Source organism: Ambystoma mexicanum, chromosome 10 (assembly GCF_040938575.1).
Source record: "Ambystoma mexicanum isolate Mex_15411 chromosome 10, UKY_AmexF1_1, whole genome shotgun sequence".
Classification (NCBI taxonomy): domain Eukaryota; kingdom Metazoa; phylum Chordata; class Amphibia; order Caudata; family Ambystomatidae; genus Ambystoma; species Ambystoma mexicanum.
Genome location: NC_090932.1, coordinates 1,302,019,012 through 1,302,040,910, shown reverse-complemented (window position 1 = coordinate 1,302,040,910; position 21,899 = coordinate 1,302,019,012). Strand labels below are relative to the sequence as shown.

At 45.5% G+C, this 21,899-nt stretch overlaps 1 protein-coding gene across 1 annotated transcript in view; it reads right to left on the bottom strand.

Moving 5' to 3' along the window:
* The window catches only part of MTFP1 (mitochondrial fission process 1), a 162,790-nt gene that overhangs the window by 71,043 nt on the left and 69,848 nt on the right, over positions 1–21,899 (bottom strand). The window contains exon 2 of the mRNA XM_069619312.1: positions 7,916–8,043. Coding sequence (XP_069475413.1) covers positions 7,916–8,043 — 128 coding nt within the window. The remainder of the gene's footprint in view (positions 1–7,915; positions 8,044–21,899) is intronic.

The following is a 21,899-nucleotide window of genomic DNA, read 5'->3' as shown; positions in this document are numbered from 1 at the left end:
CAGTTTCACAGTTAGGCCCTTTTCTTTCAACACCTTTATCACTTGCCTCAGCCTGGCGTCATGCTCGCTTTTACATCCACCCCATACCAAGATGTCATCCTGAAAGTAACACACCCCAGGAAAACCACCAAACATTTCCTGCATCAAACGTTGGGACACAGCGGATGCCGACGCCAATCCAAAGGGCATACGACAAAAGCGGTAAGCCCCAAATGGTGTCAAAAAGGAAGTAAGATGCCTAGAATCAATGTGCAAATCGATCTGGTGGTATGCAGCAGACAAGTCCAAGGTGGAGAAACACGTCGCCTTACCAAGGGTCAACATTAGTTCATTAATGTTCGGTAAAGGATGACGATCAACCCAGATATTTGAATTCAGTCCTCGTAAGTCCACACACATCCTGATGCTTCCATCCCCCTTTTTAACCAGAACCACAGGAAACAGCCACTCCGATGACTCAATAGGTTCAATAACCCCTGCATCCATCAATTTGCTCAATTCTACCCTTAAACCCTCCTTTGCTTTCACAGGAACACTTCTTACTTTATGTACTTTGGGTATGGCACCTCTTTTCAACACAATGCGATGGGAAAACCCCTTGAGCTTACCCAAAGTATCAGAAAACACTTCAGGAAACTCCGCCTTCAGTGATTCTGAGGTCCATTGACTGCCACCCTCACCCACCTCCAAAACACTGAGTACAGGAACCTCCCTTCCCGGGCGTATCTCCATACCCAAAGCCACCTGTTCCTCCCAACCCAGAATGCTGGTACCTTTGTGTGCCACATACAACTTGCCAGTGGCATGTCGATCCTTGAACCCAAAATGTTACCAACTATAACCCAAGATCTCAATAGGATTCTGCCCATAAGCACTAGGGTTGAGATCAGCCCCTTGCAATGTAGAGATGTATTTTCCCAATTTCTCCACATACGCCTCGGGAGACACCAAGGTATAAGGCGACCCCGAATCAACTAGCATCTCCAAAGGGCGATCATCCACTAACACTGAGACCCATGGACCCTTACGAGCCATCCCGTCCACATGCAGAATTACACCTTGCTCAGGTCTACTAATGTCCATACCTCCTGATTGGAAGCACCCTCCTCCGGTATTACACAGGCCACCCCATTGAATTTACACACCCAGGCAAAATGGCCGATGCGCGTACACTTTCTACACTCCATATTACCAGCAGGGCAAGTTTTAGAATCCGTTGCATGACTTGACCAACCACATTTTCGGCAATACTCCTTTCATTTAAACCCTTTGCCACTTTGTGTACCACTCCTTTCAATCCCTTTTCTACTTTCCATGCCCCCACCCCTATTCCGAGGCAAAACAGCTTGAACCGCTTCCCTGGAGTTCTCTTTCGGTGACAATCTGCACACTCGCCCTGGAAGTCTCAATTGCTCTGGCAATTTCCAAGACCTTTTCTAGTGGCGGATCATTTTCGATCCAGAGTCTTTCCCTGATTTTCTGGTTGCTTGTCTTCATCATTATCTGGTCTCTGATATGTTCATCTAAATTTCCAGAGAATCTACAAGTGGCCATCAGGGCTCGTAATGCAGTCACATAAGCATCAATGCTCTCTCCCGAAGCCTGTGCTCTGGAAAAGTTTTTATATCGCTCCAGTACCACATTAATTCTTTTTCCAAAGCGGATTTCCAGTTTTCTCAACGCTGTTTCATATGCGTTAACAATCCTCTCCCCCTCACCATTTCCCGGCACAGTCACATCCTCACCAGGCAGGTGTCGGAAGACCCTTAGTCCCTCAGTGCCAATGCAGTTCAATAAAGCTGCTTCCTTCTCATCATCCGAAAATTTGGAACCACCAGCTGCCCTCAAGTACACTTTGAAGGAATCCACCCACTGATCCCAAGGAGCAACTGGTTCCCCTGGCGTGGGCAAAAACGCAGGTGGGGGCCTGGCCGCTGAATGCAACATGGTCATCAAGCAGGTATCAATGTCCAATTGCAGTGGCGACTTGAAATTGCTCCCTATACTCCGTCAACAGTCAGTCACTCCCAACAAGGAAAACGCATGCCACTACGTTCACACTGGCTGTATAATAGCACACAAACTTGCGTTCGTTAGTAGCTCACCTTGAAGGGTTAAACCGTTTGCTGAGAGCGTCCCCAATACTGCAGCGATCACACAATACAATATCAAAATAGGTCATCCCTGCGGCTCCTCCTGTACGCCAGTCACACCTCCATACCACCCCAGAGCAATCCACGCCGGGGCGTGTCGCAGGAAATATGCAGAAGCCAATCAGCACAACAGGATGCCAGGAAGCACTTAACACTTCGGGGAAGCCGAGATAGGACCGCACCGCCACCGGCGTGGCCGCATCCGCACAGACGAACACACGCGGCTGCTCCCCCTTGTCAGCTGCGCAGCCCGTAGCGACTCAGGGACCAACAATCGTACCGGCGATACCCGACCAGGGCTCCAAGGATTGCTGTGGCCCTTATAGAAACTGTCATAGCCCACGCAATGTGCAGACCGCACCACGGGCCCAACAGGTCACCTCGGCCTCCACGATTCCTGGCGCCGGCACTGCGCTCACTTCTTTGGACAGGACTCTCCGCACCTGGAGACGGCAGGCCGCCGTGGTCCTCTGTTCTCTTTGTTCAGAAGCGGGCTCCACGCAAATCCGCCTCGCCCGAAGAGTGCGGAGAGCACACAGACTCGGTGATCCACCGCGGCCCACGGAACAAAACTCCGGTCCACGGCACTCAGCATCAGCTTTCTCCGCCAACTCAGCTGGGAGCACCGCCTGGTCGTGCACGCGTGGCACAGGGGTCCAGGCTCGTCGCCAATGAAATAAGCACACCGATGCAGGTATTTATGTGCTTTATTATCTTTGGACCCCCGAGGCAGCCGCCACCGGGATACTTCTCAGATCAACTGACCCGTGTGGAATGTTGATCCATGAAGCTGGAACAACATTCCACACACGCCAGCCATACAACCAGTTACAACACAGACCATGACACTTTAGCCCTTTAGCCTTTCTGCTATTTTGGTCCAACATTCGGTGTAGTCTGATGTTTCTAGTCTTTTGATCCAAGTCTGGTATCTGAGAGCACCCTTTGTCAGCATGAAATGCTACGTGAAAAAGTGGGTTGAAGAGTAGATCACAAGTGTGGATTAAAGAGTAGATTGTTTTCTGTAAAGATCAGGTTACATGTCACATCCTTGTCGATATATGGCCCTAGTCTATTGTAGCATCATTCTGAAATATGACCAATGGGACTAGATAAAGGAGAAGACAGGATAGGGATGGACATACCAAATATGCAAACTAGAAGTAGGAGTATGATACTGGCTGTGTGAAAATAAGTAAAAGAGTATGTTACAAGCCTTTTTCCCTGCCAGTATGGGCTGTGGTTGCTGGTGGTTCTATCCTGACAAGGCACTCTTTGAGTGGTCTCTATTCGAGCCATCGTCTTTTGGGAGTGGGAAAGGTTGATGAGGTCCTTCAATAAGGTAGGTTCATTTGAATTATTTAAAAAGGCTAAAGCAGTGGGTTAACAGTTCCCAAGAGCTCCCTTTGCATCCACTCACCTGAGCTCCAACTGGCCCCACCTGACTCCTGGACTCCCTTTGTAAGTCAGCATTCCAATGGTGTTCCATACAGAATGCACAGCCTCCCAACATTCTGAGACCACTGAGGCACTGTTATCTTACAGGATGTAACACACATCCCTTCTCCTAGAGAGGTCAAGCAATCAGTTTCCCACTCCAGCAGACAGCACTCTAGCCAGCCTACCTTTCTTCCAAACGATTCAATTTTCCATTAATACAGCATTCTCATACACCATTTCCACTCTGTGTGGTCTCCAATACCTGATCATCCCTTTTGGGACCAAACATTCCTTCCTCACCCGTACCAGATGCCCTTAGCAGAAATCCTCCTTACACACACGCTGTAACTGATCATACGTTTGCTTAATCTTCTCACTCTTCAATTACACTTCTTCGCTCACCTTCTGCTTATCCTACCCAACAAAATGGGTGCATCCTAACCACAGAGGGCACACAGCAGCCACAATACTTCAAAAAGGTACCAAACCCATAGTTGCATGGAGTGCTAACTTGTAAGAAAACACTCTGCTCTCCACCACCCTTGCTAAATCCTTTACAGTCCCGCTTGCCATCCTTAAAACCTTCAGAAGAGAAGAGAACAATTAAGCCTCTCAACAGCTCCACTCGGTCCGGCATGATATAACAATCTCTTAGGATGATCAACCTCCACTCTTTCTAGGAAACTCTCCAACACACGTGAGTTCAATTGAGAACCATTGTCTGTCAAGATTTTCCTTGGAAACCCTTCCCTCTAGAAGACAGTAGGAACCCAACCACCGCCTTGGAATCCACATCTAGTACTAACTGGACCTTCACCCATTTAGAGTATAAATCTATCAATACAAGCACATATATATTCCTCCCTCTCTCCCCCTCAAGTGGATCAAGGATATTTAGGGCTACAAACTCCCAAAGCAAACTGGGCAGCTCCAACAGTCTTAAAGGCTGCACTCTGTTGCTATGCATCTTATCTGCCTCACCACACTGTCCATATGCCTTTATCATACCTCCCACATCAGGGTCCATGTTCGGCTACCAATAGTCAAACCTGAGCCTCCTCTTAGTGTACGTCATGCCCAGATATTCCTCATGTCCATCTTCCAGAATGTTCCTTTGGACACCCACTGGCAGCACCAACCTTTCCCCTTTCCAATCAAAGACAGAATCCACTTCAAGGCCCTGACATTAGCTCATAGGTGTATGCACAGGAATCTCAAAACAAAACTGACGGCCTATGCACTGGGTCATGCCCTCAGATCCGAAGCTCAGGGCCAACTTGCATTCACTAGATTTAGAAAAACGAATGGACTTGGTAAAGCATTCCATACTAGAGCGGCAGTCCTGTGGAATAAGCTTCCCTTACCAATAAGATTAGAGCCCTCCTACAGTAACTTTTGCAAAAAACTCAAGACTCACCTGTTTAGATAAATTCACTGAGTCATTTCTAGACCCTGCAAGAATTTTCGTTGTTTGTTGTCCCGTAACATGTATGTCTAAAGTTCTCAAATGTGTAAGTGCTGTGCCCCGATGACTGCGGGCTTCGGCGTGGTAGAAATAAATAAATACATACATACATACATACATACATACATAAGAATCCATCGTCTTCACTTCTTCTCTGATCTTCCAGAGCTGTTTTTGAAACTATCCTTCATTCTGTCTGCTCCTCCCTTGTTCCACCTTAGTCACCACCTCTTTGAGCTCCTCATCCTCCCACATTGCTTTCTCCCACTCAAGCTTACTGATGACACTGCCACAGACCAGAAACACTTGTTCCATTCCTTCTTCTTCATTTTCCCCATTATCCTCATTTTGCTCTGTGTGACTCGCCCTAGAAAGGTAATCAGCGACCACATTCTCTTTGCCAGGTATATGTTCTACCAAAAATAGCCATACCCCTGATGCGATGTAACCCATTCCATTATCCTGCGGGACACACCTTCCAACCCATGATTCATGAATATACCCACAAGCGGTTTGTGATCAGTGTGAGTACAGCATGCTCTTACTCACATAAAACCACAAAACGCATTGACTACCGACATAACACTTAATATCTTCATATCAATAGTGGAATATCTCACTTCTGTCCGTTAACGGTTCTGGAGGCAAACACTATTATGCATTCTGAATTGTTCCCAGCAACTGCAAGGACCTCCAACACTGCACTTGGTGTGAGAGGTTGTAATTTAGACAAGAGTACTGTGACAGGGTCAGCGATCTGACCCTGTCAAGAGGGGATAGGGTCCCATCTCAACCAGGGTCCGAAGCCATACCAGGTTACTTGCCAGAGCCAGTCCTGCTCCCGAGATGGGGCAAGGGTGTTGGGAGGGCCTCACTGTCTGTCCCTTTTACATGTGCCTGTTTGCATGTGTCAAGTACCATTTCTGCTTGCCCCATACCTGCTGTACAACATGCTGGCCACTGTTCTACTTATAGTCCCATAGGACTGCAGCTACCAGATGTCCTTGCAGCAGGGACCAGACTCCAAAGCTCACTTGCGACAGAGGTGGAGGCGGCGAGCAAGGATGCATCTGAGCGCCGCGCCAGTCAAACCAACAATCCAAATGCTCCATTTCACACAAAGACAAAGTTGGCAATTAACTGTGATTGCAATGGATCGCTATTGCCTAGAACCAGCAAACCCAAGTAGGAAAAGGGGGCAGGGTTTAAGGCTAGTTTTCTGATGCCTGTAACTAGGCCCTTGTGGAAAACGAAAGCAGCAATTTATCCAGGGAACCAGATGAGATGAGGGCCAATCAAGGGGGAAATGGCACGAAAACCAAGGACTGAAAGGACTTGGCAGAGTGGGTTGTTCAGGTGAGTTCAAGGAAGAGAAGGTATATCAAGAGCCTGGTTAGATGAAGGATGGTTCATAAGAGTGTGGAGGCGAATTATAGAATGCATGTGTACGGTGAACCATTGGTTGATGAGATAAAGTAATACTTAGGTGTGAGAGTGCATGTAAGGTGAGTGGTACTAAGGGAGAGTGTTGGAGGTGTGTGAGTGTGGTTGGGAAAGGTGAGGAATGAGTGAAAGGAGGGTAACTGTGGGAGAAGGATTGGGAGAGGGGAAGGGGGAGCGGAGAGTAGTAAAGAGTGGAGTATTAGGAGTGGTCAGCAGTGAGAGGAGGGAGTAGTGTAGAATAGTGGGATGTGAGAGTTGCAGGTGAGTAGTGATAGGAGGGAGTAGTAGTAAGTAGGAGTAGATGAGAATGCAAGAGACATCGGAAGAACAGAAGAGAGATGAGAGACAGAGAGGGAGAGGAGAGAAAGAGGGATGAAAAGCAGGGAGGAGAGTAGGAAGAAGGTTAAAGAGACCAACAGATCAGGTCAAGAAGCAGGGGTGTTGCTAGGTCTGTAAAGGACCCGGGGCTACGCTGATGTCGGAACTGTCAGGACTGGGGGCTAGCCAGCCTTTTGGTTGTAGCTCCTGAGATTCTATCCGGGGCTACAGCCAAAAGACCAGGGGCTATAGCCCCCTTAGCCCCCCCCTAGCAACGCCTCTATCAAGAAGTAGAAGATCAAGAAAGGAAAGCCCAATTGAAACCTGGGCATTTGGAAGGACTTAACCCAGTTGTTGAGGTTGTGGCTGGTCTTTTGGGATCCCTGGATGCGATCCACCCAGAAGAGGGCGTCAGGTAGAAAAGGCGTTTGCCTTTCGGCCATCACAAGTAGCCAATCAGCTATTAGATAGGAGGGTTTCGCGATCTCCAATGACTCTCTTGGGATTTAAAGACGACTGCGGTGGGGATAGAATGGCCCACGGGAGACAAGAGAGAAACAGCCCTTAGTGAGCACCTTCTCAATTCTTCAATAGAAAACCTTGAACAGTCTTCGAGAGTTGATGTGTTCTTGAGGTCTTCTGTGACACTGAACAGGGCTGTGGTTTCCAAATGGCATAACCCTCTTGGGAGATAGAAGGTGGGGATACTGGCTGTACACTGCAGAAGCAAACCACTCCAAGATTGGCCTTTGCAGGGAGAACTATACTAAACATCACACATTACATTGTGTTGTACATATTTATATAACAACACATTTGCAATTTCAGGTACCAGGCAGACGTTCTGTGTATTTTGCTACTCTAGGCAATGTGAAATAATGTAGACGAGTATATGTTTTAAATATTTACCTCTGTGGTTGTTCAAATGTTTTATATCAAAATTATGTTTGTATATGTTCTGGTTTCTGCTTTGACCACAGGGGCTGTTCTGTTTATGTTCCTGACCTTGGAAAAATAGGAGTTTTAGCTCCTGAGAAAGTGACTTGGGTTGAGGGAGAGGCTGTAAATCAGGCCAGGTGTTACATGGATCACTTACCACTGCTGCTCTTCTTCCTTTGTCAACAGCATCAGCTGTTACATATGCAGTTGCAACCCCGTAGCTTGCCCAGACCAGCTTGACCGGCACAAGAGCTCTGAAGGCCTCACCAACTTCATTGGCATATCCTGTGGAAACAGTAAACAAAGGGACAAAATTGAATCTCATAGCCAAACGCTGCCTTCTCTGCATACAGTTTGAATCCTGGATGTTTGTGGCAGAGGAAGCCATGAAAGATTCTAAAGTTAAAGGGAAGATGGAAATGCCCAGGTAGATGAGGCCACAGGAGGATTAGATATAAAGGATCCCAGCAATAAGAGCTTCTACCCACAGTGACCTGTCAGTGCTACCAACAGTCTATAAGAACTTTACCAACCACTGCCCTGCCGGTTCTATAGGACTCCAGTATTGGAAGACTTCTCCCATTCACATGCCCTAACAGTGCTACAGCACCCTGAAAGGGCCAGCTTCCTCCTAGCAGGCCTTGTCAGTGCTACTGAATTGCAGCAGTGCCAGGTTCCCCCATACAGTGCCCTGTCAGTGGCACCCACCTTATTGCCCACTCTTCCCTTGATGCTTGCAGAACCTGCATCAACAAAAAGGGAAGTAGTACAGGGCCAACTCAGCCTTTCATCCTTCCGAGGTCAATAAATTGAGTACCACGCAGTGGGTAATGATATCAACTGTTACTACAGCACTTTGATGCCCTTGGATGAGCTAGCGCTATATACAAACTGGTATCATTATTATTTTTAGAGGTTCAAGACCAATCTGTATTAATATGTGGGGAACCACAAGTGTGAATCTTTGCACTCCAAGAACAGCACTTTCTATCCCATAACAGAGCTCTGACAAAGTTTAGGCTGCTACAGAGCATGTGCGTCCATTAGGGTTAGCTAGCAGTACCAGTTGCTACCCTTGGTAATCTCCTAGCGATATCCCACACTTCCTCTGAGATCCCTCGCCGGCTGGACCTCACACTTGGATCTCAAAGAAGGATGTATTGTTCAGTGAAAAACACTTTTGGCTTGAAATATATTACTTTGGTGTCGGCACTCCATGTTCGGTCCCATTCACTGTTCCAAAATGATCAAAAATGAGGATTCTATACAGAATCCTCAAAGCTAGGTGTAGCCTCGATCTAGGTTTGCCATATTCCTAAACATACAGCACTTTGAAATATAGGCCTGCCTCCCACTGTACAGGATCCTCTAATCTAGGTTTGGACTCCATCTCTGTCTATTATACGCTGATACCGGCTAAAGTTTGAAACCTAGGCCCATCGCTACAAGACTCAACTCTAGACCCGACAAATAAGCAATCTCGCATCCTACCGTAAGGTATAACTCACACCACTAGTGTGGACACTGGCCGCAGGCACAACCAAACATCCATGCACGATAGAACACATCTACGGCTATGCACATCCGGCATAGTTTCACATATAGCCGTCCAGACTGAAACACCTAATGTACCCCAACACCTCTGCCACTAGCATTCAGTGACCACCACCCAAAAGGAATCCGGTATAGCTGGCTTCACAACCTCTACTGGGCTGCGTAGTCATGCCTTGCCAGTCACCTCTTAGAGCGGCAATATGCACACACTCATCCAACCCAATTGCCCTAGAATCTCCAAACACATCGACTACGGTCACCAAGGGTGTTCCAGCCAAGGAAAAAGCGCATTGAGCCCACACAAGTGGGGAAAGAGCGCTATATAATTAACCAAATACAATACAGTACAATACAATACTTCTTGTTCAGAGGGAGCCATCGCCACAAGTAATTCCTGAAAGAATATACGCTTTGTGCATCTGCATAATGAGCCTATACATGTTCCTCTGTATCACTTGCTATGGCATCTGTACAGGGAGCTGTATTCCTTTGTGTGGGCATGGATGTGGGTGTGAGAATGTGTATGTGCATTTGTGTGGGAGATGTGTGTGTGCGTGCAACATCTTTATGTCTATGTGCGACACTTAATTTAAAATTTTGGAAAACACATTTCTTTGTACTTTTATATATTTAGGAAATGAATTTTTATGTGGTATGTAGAAAGGGATGGGTATAGCTCATTGAAGTAAGTGCTTACTGCCAGCTACAGTGTTCCTCCTACCACCCATCACAATAATTCATACTCTATTTTAACCAACAGGTTTCAATAAAGATTTCCTTTAAGTTCTCATATTTATTAATAAAGCGAAACACCAAACAACATTCTAAACACAAACAACTGCTTCTGCAGACATTTTAGTATGTTGGTGTAAACTTAATGATGGGATGAAAGGAGACTGGGTCTACTCTGTAAATTGGAGACAGTGAAACAGGCCCAAATCCAGATTTCTCTGCTTCACCAACATGTGTGGTCCTGGTCATATCACTTTACCTCATATGGGCTAATTTTCCTTAACTTCCCAAATTGATGTCACCAAATATTATTCAGTTTAGTTTGTACAATGCAAACAATCGGAATAATGTAACAAGCATTTCAGGGTATATGTGTCATTACAAATTAAACGGATTATCATGAAATTCTGTTCCTTTTCCATGTTGCCTCTGTAGAGGAGCAAGTAGATGCTTTTTCACTGGTTCTCGCCCCCTCATTACCGTCATACTGAAATAGTTGGAGAAGTGCAGTAAAGGGTACCCCTTGTGTTGTTCCCATACCACATTGAGTGTATAAGACATGCTATGAACTCAGACAGCCATATAGAATGTACCTTCGCGTTTAGCCAGTGGACAGATTCTGCATAGAAGAATGCCAGCATGCACCAATGCCACTACAGAGCGTTAAGTGGAAACTTGACGACTGTGAAGTGATGTCATAAAGAAGATATATGAACCTATGCTGAAACGATATGAAAATACTTGAGTAACAATGTAACTGAAGCACTAAGAGAAACATGTACCTAAAAGTTAAAGTAATCATGACTACAAAGAAGATTACTTACTGATCAATAACTGTAAATACGCAGCAACGTAAGATAGAAGAGGCATGTAGAAGCTTGCTACAAAATTATATATAACGTGGCTAGGATGGCCATGGTAGGAAAATGGATGCCGACTTGTTTCTGATTTAACCAAGCTACCTCAGAGACAGACCAAGGCTGTAGAATAAGGAGAGTTTCGTGTGCAGAACCAACAATGAGTCAAGGTTGGCTCAGAATTAAGGATGCTATTTTAAGGAATAAGCACAGAGCACAAAGGGAGTTACATGGATAAGCTCTGAATGTGGCACATTCCTCATAGATTGAAGAAGAAAACATCTGCAAGAGCCAACTGTTGGTCAACTAAAAATATACAAAGTTCATATGAGATAGAGTGAGCAATTCTCTAGAGGAGAGGAGCAAGTGCACCCGGCATAATTAAATCAAATAGCAGAAAATAGAAGGTCGAAATTGACAAATATGTGGTCTGCTAACACATGATTTCGAAGAAGAGAACACAGGCTATTCATTAAGCCTCAGACCAAGATAGTGGTGGGCTTACACTCCCTTGAATGTTCCAGGCCAGTGAGCAGCCAGCAAGGTCAACTACAAAAGGAAAACTTTGGCTTACGGCCTACCGATGAGAGATGAACTAATTGGGAAAATGGGGAGTAGTGTGACGGGATTCAAACACCTAGGTTTCGTTTCACTGATGTGTCGAAAGTCCAAGGTTGATGGGAATGCCAACCAATCGGTGGGTTTGAGGGACAACCTAACATACAATGTTGCATGGACCAATCCACTGATAGTTTGTCCATTATAATCAGTACTGTAGGTATTTAGAGGTAGTTCAAGGCGTGCCTTACAGATAAGGGGTAGCCAATGATGCACTAATCCTTATATGTTCTCTAAGTAGATATGCTCCCTTAACCAATCCCTCCTCTCGGTAGCTTTTGCATTTTGCCACTTAGCATGACGTCATAGATAATGCACATTGGGGTGTAAGACCTTTACATAATCAAGGTTAGTTGTGAGTGTGCATGCATCAGTCCGATGTTTGTCAGGTCTTCCCACTTTATGAACTGAGAATAAAGTAGTGTTTTGCCATATTCTTGGAGTCTGTCCGGTTATTGGGTTTGTGATCTTTATTTGTAATTCCAACAAGCACAAAAGATGCTTCAAGGTGCAAGAGAACATTTTGGTACGGTGTGGATGGTTACGGTCTAATCGACCTAGGCCCAGATCCAGATTTCCGGACAATTGAATGCTCCTGCCATTAGCTAGATGATCGTGTAGCTTCCTGCGGAGAGCGGAGTGCAGAAAACACGTGTTATAAGAAACCTCAGCAGGTGCCCACTTTGAGTCCCTGCAGATACCCCATAGATGAAAGGTGAATTGGTCAATTGAGAGAAAGTCGATCCCGGTGCACTTAAGTTGAGCCACGGACGCATGTAGAACATCGATAGTGGCAAAAATAGAGGGAGGGACTTTGTTGTAAATATGTATAAAAAGTAACAGGATTTTTTGTGGCAATTATAAAGAGAAGCAGATACCTGGATTCCCAGTTCCAAGAGGGGTGAGAGGGTACGCATTAAAAAAGACTCCAAATAGGGGTGTTTAGGATTCCTGAGGCTAAGCCAATAAGAAGAGTGCATATCAATCTTCAAAATGAAGTAGAACAAGAGATGAGATACATTTACTAAACATAGTAAATGAAGGCGTAAGCAGAAAATTAATAAAAGTGCACAATGGTATGAGGCAATAAAATGTCAATATACAAGTATTTGTTGTGTTAGGATTAGTAAATATAAAACCATAGTAAAAGAATTAAGGTGATTGGTAGATTTTCTAACCAAGAGATTGACGTCAACCAGGAGGGTAAAAATCAAAGGAAATAAATAAACAAAGGAGAGACTCTTAAAACGTAAATAATAAAACAACGAGATAACAGAAATTGATAGAAAGTGTAAACAAAGAATACTTAAATTAGACGATAAGGGCATTGATGGGGTTTGAGCAAGAGGAAAGAGAAGAGTGGGAAAAGAAAAACGAGAAAGGAAAGAGCATACAAATAAGACAGCGACAGAGAATGCAGGCGAAGGGAAGAACGAAGAAAGTAGGAGGCAAGAAAAGAAAAGGTTAGAAGAGAAGAAATGAGAGGAGATAGAAGCCCAAAGAATAAAAGTACATAGGTTGCAAAGAAGGCGAGAGGAAGATGAATTGAGGGAGATGAGGAAAAAAGAAGAAGAAATGAAGAGGAGTAAGGGATTAAAAGATTATGAGATAGAAAATGTATGCCGTGGGAGCATAGTGCCGATTGATGCACAAGAACGATTGGAGGAAGAGAGAGGGTCACAACAGCCCATAGGGAGCTACAAGGAATGCCGAAGTCAGCATCGGCTGATGGCAGGACAGAGAAGATATAGCGCAAAGGTTTGGGAATTTATACAGGCATAAAACCTAAGAGAACGTAGAGGGATCCCTATTAAGGGGAACTGAAGATAGGTTAGATGACATACCAGACGAGTACAGAATGTTGTCTTAACAGATTAGATCTCGATGATGCAGAGAAGGACAACAGTCACTTGAGTTGGGGCATAATGTTGTCAGACGAAGAAAGGGAGGAGAATGAGAGGGCGCGAAGAGAGGGCGCATGCAGGTTTTTAGGATAATCATTTGTAGAAAAAGGGGTAAAATGGTCAGACTTGGAGGACCCTACAGAAAAACCACCAGAACCAACACCATATACTGAGCGACCACAAGCACGATCGCACAGTACAGAGGATATTTCCCTGCCATATGCAAACAGATTAAGATTGTAACCAGGAAGCAGATAAAATGGGCAAGACTAACCCCGCCTGTAAGACTAGGAGTGTAAGCAAGTAGGATTATGCATGGATTTTCAGAATTCTCATTATTGGAGAAGGGGTAGGACAGCTACTATATATATACCGTGGTCACAGATAGGTAAAGACAATTTAAGGTGTAAATTGCTGAGTTTGACTTCTGGTGCAGGAAAATGGATTTATGAGTTAGAAAGAATGACATCTGGAATGGCACTATCTAGAGGTGATATGAAAGACTTGCTAGCAGCCATTTTAAGGGAGAGGGCTGATGACATTTGGAAACTAGCAGGATATGCAGGTGTGACTGCGCAAAACAAGAGCCCTTTAATAATTGCAGAGCAGACGTATTGCGGGTGCTCAGAGTGCAATACCCCAATACATCAGACATGGTTGCGATTATGACTAGGAAAGTGGGGGAGGATGAAGATCCTGTTGCTTATATTCAAGATAGATGGCGTCAGGAGAGTCGTGAACCCTGGGATAAAAGGGTAGTATTATTTTATCACATTTTGTGTCAGGGACTGCCTGGGCCAGTGCTATGACAACTGAAGAAACAGGGGGGAAGGAAGCAAAGCCATGGCCAGAAATACAATTGACGATTGTGCATTATTGCCATTTGTTGCAGGTAAAGAATACGAAAAATAACTAAGAACAGAAAGCAGGAAGAGGTGAAGTTAGTTCAGAAAAAGTTATCAAAACTCGCCATACAGGGAGCGGTATTGACCAGCAATGAAGGTGTGAAGACACAATAAAACAACCAGGGCAGCAAAATAACAGAGGATACCCTATACCCCATGGATCAGGGTAGGTATAACTTTTGGCCAAGAGGAAGAGGGTATGGGCCTAGAGGAGGCAGCTGAGGTGGATTTCAAAACCCTCAGGAAAGAGGAGGATGGCGGACAGCTGCAGCAATGTTGAAATTGTGGGAGGATATGACAGATAACCAGAAAATGTAGAAGCAGAGGAGGCATGCAACAGAACTGGCAAACTTCAACAGGGCGGATAAGTTATGGTCCGCAAAATTATATAGAACTGCAGGAGTATTATGCCCAAGCTCACACAGAGACAGGCACATCAAGCACCAGTTCAAATGCAAGTGCTGCAAGGACAACCGTTGAACGTGCCTATGCAGACACAGCAGGTACAACCTCGGCAAGCACAGACACAGCAGGCTATGATACCACAATGAACTATGATTACAGGAGCTCAGCAAGCACCTGAACCCAAATAGGTGAGTGTGACTGTGTTAGGAGGAAATCCTTTTCAGAGGTACAGGGATGAATGTATACCCACAATAGGATAGCCCATAGTGACCTGATTTGTTCAGTACTATCAGTAACACCAGAACCCCAAGAGGAGCCAAGGAACAAGGTGACGACAGGAGTCAAGACATGCTCATTTCATGTAGACACTGGAGCAACTCGTTCCTGTGTCTGTGAGGGAAAATATTCAATGTCTGGAATGCTCAGGGATTCTCTAGGGCGATGAGTTTAGTTCATTTTACAGACGTACCAATCTCTGTAGGAGAATACGAAATGTCAATGCCATTATTATATTCTAGGCAGACGCCAGTTAACATATTAGGGCGTAACTTGATGACGAAGCTTAACATGACACTATCATTCACTGATGATGGGATAGTGTGATCAACCCCAGGGACAAATTATATGAATGTGGGAGAGTTTATATTAGCTTTTACAGGCCTGCAGGCATCAACCTATCCAGAAAATGTATTATAGGAATCATACAAATTACTTGTGGTAACCCCACATCAGAGTGTAGGCACTGTGTTCCCCTTTCGAGGGCTGCCAAGGGAGGTTTCAGTGCAGTCTAACAGGTCCCTGGCAATCAACCAGGGAAATGATCATCAAGGAACTTGGAGGCCTCCTCAGGGATAGTAAAGAAGTAAATCTTTTCAGCATGTTCATCTCTGAGTTTAGCTGGATATAACATGGAGTACTTGACATTCAGCTCGCAGAGCCGTCTCTTGGCTGCCAGAAAGGTTTTGTGCTCCTGCTGAACAGCAATGGAAAAGTCGGGGTAAAGGTGGATCCTGGCAGACCCCAACATCAGCTCTCCCTTGGCCCTGGCAGCACGTAGTAGCACATCTCTGTCCTAATAGTTAAGAACTCTGGCTATTATGGGTCAAGGTGGAGCTCCAGGCCTAGGTTTCACAGCTAGGAATCGATGGGCCCATCCAATCGCAAACTGGGGTAATAGTTTGGGGCCCATCTATCCGTGAAAGAAGGATGCGCTCCATGACCTCCTCCATGGGCCCGTCAATGTTGTCTTCGCGTACTCCGATTGTGCGTAGGTTATTAGGCTGTGATCTGGACTCCAAGTCCTCATTCTTTTTACTGACGGCCTGAACTTGCCTGGTCAACGAGGTGACCTCGGACCTCAGTGCCGTAATGCCATCGGCAGTTGAGCTCACGCCTGGCCTCCACCTCGGTGACATGGAAGTCGGTCTTCACCATACAAGCCTTAATAGAGCTCATCGTCCCGCCCATATAATCAAGCTTGCTATGCAAAGTTGGGAACCCTTAACGCATGTACACCATCATCTTCTGAAGTTCAGTGGGTTCACCTGACATTGAGGGAAGTACATTGATCTCCCCAAGAGGTTCCGTAGGTTTTGGTGCTGCCTTGTCGATTGAGCTCTGTTTCCTGCCCGCTCCTTTGGTCATGGCCGCACAGAGTTGCAAGTATAGTTATGATCAAGCAGGTCAACAGGGGGCCAGAAGTAGTGAGCAAACCAAGGAGACACCCCAGCCGGCACACAATGCCGGAGGAAGTGTAGCAGAAATGCTGGGTAGCACAAACAGAGGAATCCGGAGAGCATGGTGTGCACTGGAAGTGAATGGAGGCCAGTAGCTAGGATACAGTCCTGGTGGTTACCTCAGTTAAAATGGCTCCCTGTCACCACACTTCACAGATCATTGGGAATCCAAATGATAGATATTAGGCCTTAAGTGCAACAGTGCCTCAAGTGCTCCAGGATCCAATGTAGCGCAGCCATGCGTGCTATGGAGCAGTGGGAATGTAGGGATGGAACAGGTTCCCTGCAGCTTGTAGACGAAGGTCAATGATGCACAGATCACTCCCCGCAATCCTGGAGTGGGAGTAGCCACGCCCCCTCCCCGACAGTATGGGACCACGCAGCTATAGATCACCCACGGGACTAGTGGATGCGGTATGACACAGTAGATGGAGCCCGTCCCAGAGGCACAGGACACCCCAACACAAGCAGTCAACCAGCCAGCTATCCTGCAACAGCATAGGTACAGCCTCAGGCGAGGCTGTAGAGGAGGTGGCGCAGGGTATTCCTACAGCACTGGAGGAGGTGCAGGGACCCTGGGACACGGTCCAGTTTACCGCCAACCTAGCAGTGGTGACCACACCAGTCCAACCCTAAAGCTGGTGTCCCTCCCTCCGGGCCATTATCGTCAGGGCCAGGATTCAGTTAAGGCCTCCGGGGTAAGGGGCGGGGGCACGGTATGGGGAGCATGGCACGTTACCTCAACTGGGTCCAGGCAGGAGACAATGGGCCACCCAGCGGGCAAACAGAGGGTCCCTCCCAGAATGCCACAGTGGAGCCACAGCCCGATGTGTCAGAGGGGATGAGGGAGACAGCCTCTCAGACCACGCGACAGAGCAGGGTCCCAGAGACGCAGGATCAAGTGCCAGGATTTAGCCAATGCCTCCGGGGTGCAGGCAGGTGTGGTATGGGGAGCACAGCAAACAACATCCACCAGGTCCAGGCACTAGACGATGACCGACCAGCAGGATAATGGGGGCCCCCTGCAGCACAGGTCGCGCCACAGGGACACATGCATGGGTGATCCAAAAGCAGGTAGCCTCATAGATCTAGGTGTCTGTCTCAATGCAGCACCGGCCGCACGGGAGCCACAGTCAGAAATATCAAGAGGGATGAGGGAGAGCAGCCTCACAACTAGGACCAGGGGCAAGGTCCCATAGTCCAGGATCAAGATGTCTCACTCTGCCGGCCCCCTGTATTGACGCACCCACAGCACCGTCTCCACGGAACGTTCCACTCCTTGCTCTGCTCCTGCCGGGTCCAAGGAGTAGCAACGGTGTCACGAGCCAAGCGCTAGCACGGCTTGCAGATTGTAAGCTGAAGCGTGTGTTCGTTAGCACACAGTGGTCGGGAAGGTCCGTGGCGCACTCCAATATCAACGGTGAAGGCCCAGAAAACAAAGGGTGCTGGCATCCGCAGTGAGAGATCCCGGAGTCCCAAGTCAGGGATGCAGGAAACCCATTGTGAAATCAGTCCGTGGCCATAGGCTTGAGGCTTTATAGTGTGGAAAAGGATATCTTAGCGCTGTGTAAAACCACGAGGCTGCCAGAGAAGAAACTCACGTGGCAATCTTGGTACTTGCGCAACAGCGCCCTCGATGAAGGCATATTTGAAACCATTTTCATTTTAATGATGCAAGACATATTGGTGCCATCTGACTCTCTGTAATACGGCTGTGTACCCTGTGAAGAAATCAAAAGGGGGTAGTGGAGATGTATACATGCCCTTCTCCCCCTAAACAATATAGTTGAAGCAGAGTTTCATGAATCCTGTGATAATATTGTGCAACATCCCAGCTAAAGCCAAATATTTCACAGTTATAGATTTAAAAAGTGCATTTTTCTCAATTCCCCTACATGAAGACTCACAAGATTGGACTTCTTTACGTATAGAAATACCCGCCTGAAACATACTCGGTTGCCCGAGGGGGTTACTGTGAGTCCCCATCGATCTTTAAAAGAGTCCTCCAGATGGACTTGGGTAATGTCCAACTCAGAAGTGCGTTAATCCAATGTGTGGATGACATTTTAGAGTGCAGTGAGACAGAAGAAATGTTCAGTTAAGCTCTTGACAATACTCTCAGAGAAAGGGTATAAAGTAGACAAAGAAAAGTTACAATATTGTCAGGAAGAGGTCCTGTTTAAAGGATAGTTGATCTCTCATGAGAGGAAAAAAGTGACAACTGAAAGAGCAGAAGCGATCATGAAAACCTCAGCACTCAAAACAGTGAGGGAAATGCAACAATTTCTAGGCTTATATAATTACTATAGAGCCTGGGTTGGACTTAAAGAAGCCTAGCTATACAAGAGTACATTAACATGGACAGATGTGATGATTGGAGGAATTAAAAAAGGCAATCGATACAGCCCCTGCGTTAGGGATTCCAGATTATCATGAAGAATTTGACTTATTCTCCCATTCAAATCAAGAAGTTAGGATAGCAGTTCTCACACCAAAGACTTTAGGACATGGGCAATTGCCATTAGCTTATTTTAGAGGGATTTTAGATCCAGTTATGAAAGGACACTACCCTTGTGAGCAATCTTTAGCAGCCTCTGCATTTGCTATAGAAAAGGCTTCAAGTATAACAATGGGGTGTCCAATAACATTGTTTGTGGAGCATGCATTATTTGCAATTTTGGAGAAGCCCAAAAGTACATTGACCACACAAACAGCATCAAGGTAAGAGGTAATTATTTCAAACCCTGCAATTAAATTTGTTAGACATAAAACAGTGAACCCAGCAATGTTGATAGCAGAGCCAGTAGGCGAGAATGACTATGTACATGATTGTACAACCTGTGTTGAAAATTATAACGAAATCCGCAAGTTTGTGAAAATGTTTTGGGAGGGGGGACGTTGTCTTTATTGCTGGGTCATCGAGAATGAATAAAAAACTGGGGAAAGGCATACGGGATCAGCGGTAGTAAAAATGAATCGAGCGGGTGAATTTGAGGTAATGACAAGTGCAAGATTGTCTTCGAATTACTCAGCACAGGTTGTAGAATTAGTGGCACTCATTGAAGCTCTGTGGAGCTTTGAGGATGAGGAAGTGACAGTATACTCTGACTCCGCCTATGTGACGTCAAGTGTGCATGCAGGTATGTCATGCTGGGAAAGGAGGGGCTTTCTCCATGCAGATGGCACTCCGGTGCAGTGTAAAATACTAAGCGCATTCTAAAAGATCAGACATAATTTACAGCAGAAACGAGGCCACAGCTGTAGAGGCCAAAAAGGCAGCCTACTATCCACCTATGTCTAGTTTGGAAATAGAATATGTTAAACAAATGACATGAACATGCTGTCTATTGTTCAGTTAATTTAAATACAAGGACAAGCTTTGCAAGAAGAGCAGGATTTAAGGAAAAAGCGAGGGTGTTCTTTATCCCCCACTGAGGCAATTTGAAGACAGGCATTATTAAGAGTAGCACTGGAGCAGCTTCACTACCCAGAACACACAACTTGAGAGAGTGTCTGCTACAACTGCAGAAAAATGGTTTTCCCCAAATCTGTTAGAGCATGTGGCACAGTTCATTGTAAATTGCATTGAGTGTCAGAAATTGACTGCAGGACACACTTTGCGAACAGTGAGAGGAGCAATCCCTAGACCCAATGGCCCCCTTCAGCATCTGCATATGGATTATGTGGATATGCTACAGACATGCAACGGCTATAGATATATGCTGGTTGTACTATATCCTTTTTGGGATCGATTGAGGCAGGTCGATGCACACACCCCGATGCCTCGTGTGCATGGATGCGAGGTGTTCCCCAGGTGGGGTGAATGGGTGCAAGGCTCTTCAGTCTGGCAATTGACCGTATTTTGTGAATTAGCTATTTGAGCAAGTAGTTCTATTGTTAGGTATTAGACACACGTTTTCTTCTGATTATAACCCACAGGCCAACGACGCCTGTGAGAGATTTAACAGACTCTTAAAAGAGAGAATAGCCAAGTTGAAGATGACTCTGAAGAAGAGATGGCTACAATGCCTACACCCAGCCTTGTATGCATTAAGAAATCTGCCCAGCTCAGATCACCATCTAACTCCTCATGAGTTGGTGACTGGATGCTGTATGAGAACTCCCCTTGCTCCTCCAACTAGAGTAAGAACTGATGCCCATAGTGTAGCGAAGGCATTAGATGACAAGATGCATGATTACCTAACAAAACTGACTGCAAGCATTTCTTTCATGTATCAACAGATCCAAACCAGAAGGGAGGGGTCAAAAAGAAGAGACGAAGACAATCAACCTATTGAAACAGAGGAGTTGCTGAAACCTCCTATTCTTTATCCAGGAGACCAGGTGTTAGTACGCAAATGTGCGTGCACCTGGAACATGCCCCGTTTTGAAAGGCCACATGAGGTGGAGGACGATTGTCCCACCGTAGCAAAATTGAAAGGGAGAAGAGCCTGGATGCACCTGCATGTTACTAAACCATATAAAAGCAAACCATTGACCTCTCCTGCAGCTGCCCACAGTGAAGCAAGAGAAGTTCCACGCAATGGCTAGCCACGAGAATAAGGAAAACAAAGTGCATACAAGCACAAGGACCAGCGTTTCTCAAAATGTGATAAAGAAAAAATAGACTTGCAGTTATCCTAGAACTTTTGTAGATAGGATAAAAGAGACAATGTGAAGAAAATTCAATTCAGAGTTTAAAGAGAAAAAAAAACAAGAGTACCGTTTTTTGTGTATTCTACATAGTGACAATACACACACTCTTGTATGCTATTTTTGACTACATATTACAGTATTATCCAGCCCTGATACAAAGAGGAGTAAACAAAATTACATTTTTCGGAGATGCCAAGAAAAATTGCATTGTTTGGAGACTGATAATTTCTGATATAAAAACAGATTCAAAAACAGATAACACATTTGTAGCATTGAATATCTGAAGCTGCTGGTGATGCTGGACAGGGTTTTGTTTGCATTTCCGTGTTTGTTAATGGCTGGTGTTAATGTTTTAAATGTGTAATTCTTTGTGATAGGTTGCAGTGAATATGTGTCGGCCATTTCATTAGTTTTCTTAGAATATAGTCCTCTTTTTCCGGTTTTGATTTTGGAAAGTATGAAACTCCCCATTTTGTCTACTTTTCTCATTTTGACTGTAGAACTCACCCTGTGCAGTTCATGTTACCTGTGATCAAATATGATTGGCATGAATCAGTTGTTTGTTATTGTTTTGTTGAAGGTTTTATTTGATATGTTGATAATAGGGCTCTTGATATTTTATTTATTACTGTATTTATTAACTATGAAGTGGTCCTGCTGTATATGTAGAAAATGGGTAGGAATAATTGTTGGAAGTTGTTTATTAGGAAAGAAAATGAATTGCAGCGAGGTGCATGATTTAGCATTATTAAGTATACTTCTGCACTTATCGTA